This window comes from Miscanthus floridulus, chromosome 2 (genome assembly GCF_019320115.1).
Source record: "Miscanthus floridulus cultivar M001 chromosome 2, ASM1932011v1, whole genome shotgun sequence".
NCBI lineage: Eukaryota > Viridiplantae > Streptophyta > Magnoliopsida > Poales > Poaceae > Miscanthus > Miscanthus floridulus.
In genome coordinates this window covers 41,006,852-41,012,153 of record NC_089581.1, presented here as the reverse complement: position 1 = coordinate 41,012,153, position 5,302 = coordinate 41,006,852, and the positions used below count along the sequence as shown (strand labels likewise).

At 44.9% G+C, this 5,302-nt stretch overlaps 1 protein-coding gene across 1 annotated transcript; it reads right to left on the bottom strand.

The window, feature by feature from the left end:
• On the bottom strand, positions 1-2,061 carry LOC136538576 (BTB/POZ and MATH domain-containing protein 1-like). The gene is made up of 2 exons (XM_066530524.1): positions 822-2,061; positions 1-145 (listed from the first exon to the last, which is right to left on the bottom strand). Exon 1 carries the CDS (start codon positions 1,982-1,984, stop codon positions 899-901), a length of 1,086 nt encoding a protein of 361 aa, XP_066386621.1. The 5' UTR covers positions 1,985-2,061; the 3' UTR covers positions 1-145; positions 822-898.
• Positions 2,062-5,302: the final 3,241 nt, after the last annotated feature.

Sequence of the window (5,302 nt, the reverse complement as noted above, 5' to 3'; positions counted from 1 at the left end):
AGAAATATCGCGATCCTTGAGTTTTCAAAGGCATGAAGTTATACCAACCAACTTTCACTTGCATCAATGGCACAACACAGCTGACCATGAGTTTTCAAATGCCTTGCTCTTTACTTGATGTATAACCAGAGTGCACTTCCCGCTTCTGCAATTTGCAATGTGCAAAAAGAGCAAGAACAGGCATGGACACAAATTCAGGCACTTGTAGCCTTTAAATGTCAATAAATAGTTTAACTCCTAAACTAAAATGGGTAAACAAGATCTTGTATGCAGGAAAAAAAAAGCAATTAACAAATAATCAGTAGAACAGAGGAAGCTAGAGCATTATAATGTTTTTCTTCTGTACAGGATAAACTTCCTAACATTGTGCTGCCACCTGAATTTGCAAATCTCTGCTGTAGAGCTCAGATAAAGGAAGAAAATAAAGCTACATGTGATGCACAAGGCAAGAGAAAAAAAGATATATATGTGGTCTTTCTCAAGCAAGCAAACTCTTGCTCGCCCCAAAAGGCCAAAACACGTTAGTTTCCATATCACAAATTCCAGCCAAACAGATTTATGCTATATGAAACGCAAGTTTCTTCTACAGAATGGAAGATAATGTAAGAAAGAAACAACACGGTATACCCATGCAATGCTCTCAGGAACTCTATGGGAAACGCAACAAGCAATCTAGCAATTTCAGTGCACATAACCAAATAAACTAACTGTTCATAGCACCAAAACACAAGCTTCTTTCTTAGAAACGAAGCCTGCCACCAAAATAGTTCTACATATATAACGGATACAATGAGAAAACATATACAATGGCTCTGGGATACCTTGCATCCTCTTGGGTAAGACTACATATAGTTAGGACTTAGGAAAGATTTGCTGTTACACACCGCCTCTTTTCAGTTCAACGGGGAACAAATTTGGAGAGCAGCTGTTTCAGAACACTGGGCCAGCTAACTGTTAAGTACTCAAAACCATCTGTTTCCATGACTGCATCCAGATTCTTAGCTGAGCTTAGGAACGCGAAGCATGCATCCTTAAGCCCATGGCAGTTGTGCTTTTCAGCCAATGCTAGGATGATCGCAGCGGAGCCCGTATCGATATACTTGCACAGTTTGTCTTCACAGATCAACTTCAGCCTCTCCAGGTTATACCTGTCTGCGGCGACAAGCAGATGCTGAGCCATTACGCATTCCTCGCCTTCCTTCGTCTCTGGCAGGGTGTCCGTGTAAATGAAGGTGAGCAGCGCATCGAACACCTCTGGCTCCATGTCTTCGATGCGTATGGCCTTGGTTGTGGTGCTCTCTTTCATCGGACCAAAGAGCTCCGCTTTGAACACCGGCGACCGCGTCGAGAGAACAAGCCGGTGAGCAGAGAATGTCTTCCCGCCGACTCGGAATTTGACATCGGCGCCCTCCTTGCTGCGCAGGAGATCACCGTAGTGCCGGTGCATGTCGGACGGCGGCACGACCACCGACGGCGTTCCCACGGCTTGGATGTCCCTCATGACGGTCACATCGAACCTGACGGCGAAGGAGTCATCCCTGAGATGCTCGGATTTCTCCAGAGCTTTCCTCTCGATGAACTTTTGGTATCCCCAGCTCCCTTTCTCCGCGAAGTCCACGAATCCGGTGACTTTGGTGTAGGACGGCACCTGCTTCCCGTCCTGGTCGAGTAAGCTGATGGTGACCTGCGCCTTCGCAGCCTTGCCGGGTACTGCACCATGGATGGCGAGAAACAACGATATGAAATCGACGTTGTCGGCGGCGCATCCATTGGGGTGATACACCACGAACCAGGTGTGCCCTCCCAGGTGGAAGTGGCAGGAGTCGATGCGCTGTCCATTGGGGACCTGCTTGGTGCGGGAGTAGGACACGATCTTGAGCACGTGGGAGCCGGTCACAGCGCCGGCGACGATGGCGGAGGCGGAGTGCGAGCCGTCGCCGCCCACACTGTAGCCAGCGACTGGAGAGGGCGAGGATCCCGGCATGGAGGGCAGCAACGTAGGGCGTGGCGCGCCTCGATCGGCTGGGTGGGCGGCGGCGGCGGCGGAGGGGAATTGGGAGGGTTTTGCTGTTATACCCTTTTGCCTTTTTATTCATCATCCGAGAAAACAATTGGATCCTGTGGCGTGCGTGCAGATCGGACGGCGACAAGTTCAGACTACGAGTAAGGAGTGATCTGGAGTACTCCTATCTACCTTCTACTATCTATCTATCTACTCATTTCTATCTTCGGCCTGTTCGTTTCGGTTGAAATAATTATAAATTATAAGTCAGAAGTACTGCTGGCTGGTTTGGTATGAGAAAAAAAATATTATTATAGCTTATAATTTACGATCCTATCTACGATCTACTATCTATCTATCTGCTCATATCTATCTTCGGCCTGTTCGTTTCGGCTAAAACGATCGTGAATTATAAGTCAGAAGTACTATTGGCTGGTTTGGTGTAAGAAAAAAATATTATTATAACTTATAATCTACGATCGTATAAGCCGAAACGAACCATCTATCTATATTATCTCGTCTCTTAGTCTATATCTATAAAAGAATCCTTCCGTTTGTCTTTTTTTACTCGGCACAATGCGCTTAGACCCTCCTCCTCATTGTATGATCTAACTCACGGTCTAGCCTTATACGCGAGTTAGAATAACGCGTGATCAGTAACGGTATAACTCCGATCCCAATATACGTGAAGCAATGCTATAAAATTTGTTTCCAAAATGTATTGGAGCAGATGATAATAGTCGAATAATCCAAGTAGTAAATCGTTTCAACGTATAGACATGCTCCCTCAGTCCTTAAAAGAATATAATTTCAGAACAGTGTTATATTTTAGTATACCAAGTTTGACCAATTATAAATAAAAATATAAATATTTATAATATTAAATAAATATCATTAGATTAATTATGAAATATATTTTTATAGTAAATTGATTTGGAGCCATAAATGTGAATATTATTTACTGGAAACTTGGTCAAACATGAAGCGCTTAAACTGACACGCATACCACAGTTAGGGGGTGTTTGGATGCCCCTCCTAAATTTTAGTCGTTGTCCCATCGAATGTTTGGACATATGCATGGAGTATTAAATATAAATTAATTACGAAACTAATTGCATAGTTTGTGACTAATTTACGAGACGAATCTTTTAAGTCTAATTAGTCTATGATTTGACATTGTTTTGCTACAGTAAACATGTGCTAATGCCGGGTTAATTAGGCTTAAAAAATTTGTCTCGTGGAGTACCGGCGGATGATGTAATTTATTTTTTTTATTAGTATCCGAATACCCTATGCAACAACCTCCCAACATACCTCCTAAATTTTAGTCACCGGAAACAACCCCTTATATGCTTTTGGGGACAGAGGTAGTACTTGTTAGTAGTAGTAGTAAAATCCGACTGAAATTTACAACCCTGCAACCATTACAACAAAGTTGGTTTGGCTCCTCAATCCTAAAATCAATGATTTAAGTGATTTTACTCTGAGAAATAGTAATATCTGTAGATATATGATCTCATATAATATTTTAAAGTATCTTTTCGTCGGTGCGCTCACGTAGAAAATCGGTGTCGTTTAAGCTTCATGGACTATTCTAGTAGTGAAATCGGTGTCTTTTAAGCCAAAAAAATTGTTGTTTAGCTATATGGAACAATGGCTAGTTGTATAATTGGGCATTTAAGCTATAACATCTTGCTTGGATCACTACCTGCTAGTAGTAAAAAAACGGACATATCATGCTCATGAAAGGTCTTTAGTGATCATAAATTATTTTTATGCTCAGGTAGTAATTATTGGACTTTACGAACCGTAAAAAGTGAAGTAAAGTTATATAATCACATATTTGAGTAGTAATATTACAAAATCATCAACATTTCTATGCAAGCTTATATTACAAAATCACTTGTTCGGGCACTAATTAAAATCATGGATAGGAGTATAGCATCCCATGACCCCAAACAATATCGCAAAATCTAACCAGTGACGGTCATGCGCTCGCACGACCGTGCTCCCCCGTGCCGACGTCTATCGTTGCTGGAGGTGGGTTAGGGTTTGCTGCCTGGTCCGAACCCTAGATCCCTAGCTAGCAATAGGCTAACCCAGCGGTGTGTGGGCGGGGCGATGGTACCACCGGCCATGGTGGTGGAGGCGGTGGTTGGGGCGGACCGGCAGGGGAGGCTCGCCCACAACTAGATGACGAAGCCGATCGATGGGTTAGCGGAGGGCGAGGGTGGATGGTGAACGGGGTAGCAAGGCAGCACGTTGTCGCACGCGGCCGTGGGTGGTGGTGGAGGCGGCGGGCATTTTTGTATGTATATGTCAATGAATTTTGTTTGGGGTTATGGGATGCTATACTTAATTTAACTAACGGTTAGTCAAACTTAGTAAAATTTGCCTTTTTGTAAGTCTAGTCAATTATACCTCTCTTTTTTGGACGGAGGCTATATGGCAGGGGAGAATTTTTTTGTTATTTTTAACATTTTTTGTAAACTAATTTTAAATCTAACACTGTTTAATTTTTTTTTTCAAAACTAACACTTTTGGCCGCGCCTATTGCCATGGCGCGACGAAACGCCTGTGTCGCGCCATGCATGGTGGCGCGGCAGGAGGATGACGTGGCGACGACCGGGACGCTGACCGATGATGTAGCAAGGTCTGCCGCGCCATAGACCACGGCGCGACACTGACGAGCCAAGGCCCACGGCGCGGCAGGACCTGGACGCAGACAGAAGACCAGCCTCAATTGTAATTGAACGGGAGCTGCTGTCGGTGAGGATCGGCAGCGATGCGACCATTGACCCCTGCTTCGCTTCGCAACTGAACGGCACCTGCAGCTCTGACCCCAACGCCTTCGCCTTCCTCGACCCCTCGCCGGTGGGCTTCGACAACGCCTTCTACCAGAACCTGTAGGTCGGCAAGGACCTCCTAGGCTCCGACAAGGTGCTCTACTCTGACATGAGGCCACGCAGTACGGTCGACTACTACGCGTCCAACCAGGGTGCCTTCTTCGACGATTTCGTGGTGGCGATGACTAAGCTCGGGAGGATCGGGATCAAGACGCCGACCACCGGTGGCGAGATACGTCGGGACTGCCAGTTCCCGAACTAGTTGCTAGTTAATCTCACCGGCAGTGCTGTCGCGACGCATTGAAATGAATATGAAGCAAATAAATGGAGTCTGTACGAAAGTTGACAAGTTGCCACATAATATTTGTTCGACATAAGTTTCGGACGACAATATTTGTTCGACATAAGTTCGATATAACCAATTAAGTCCTAGAAGTGTAAGGATCCCTCGGAC

Coding starts and splice junctions, on each gene's coding strand:
- LOC136538576 (XM_066530524.1), bottom strand. CDS start 1,984: ATGCCGGGATCCTCGCCCTCTCCAGTCGCTGGCTACAGTGTGGGCGGC.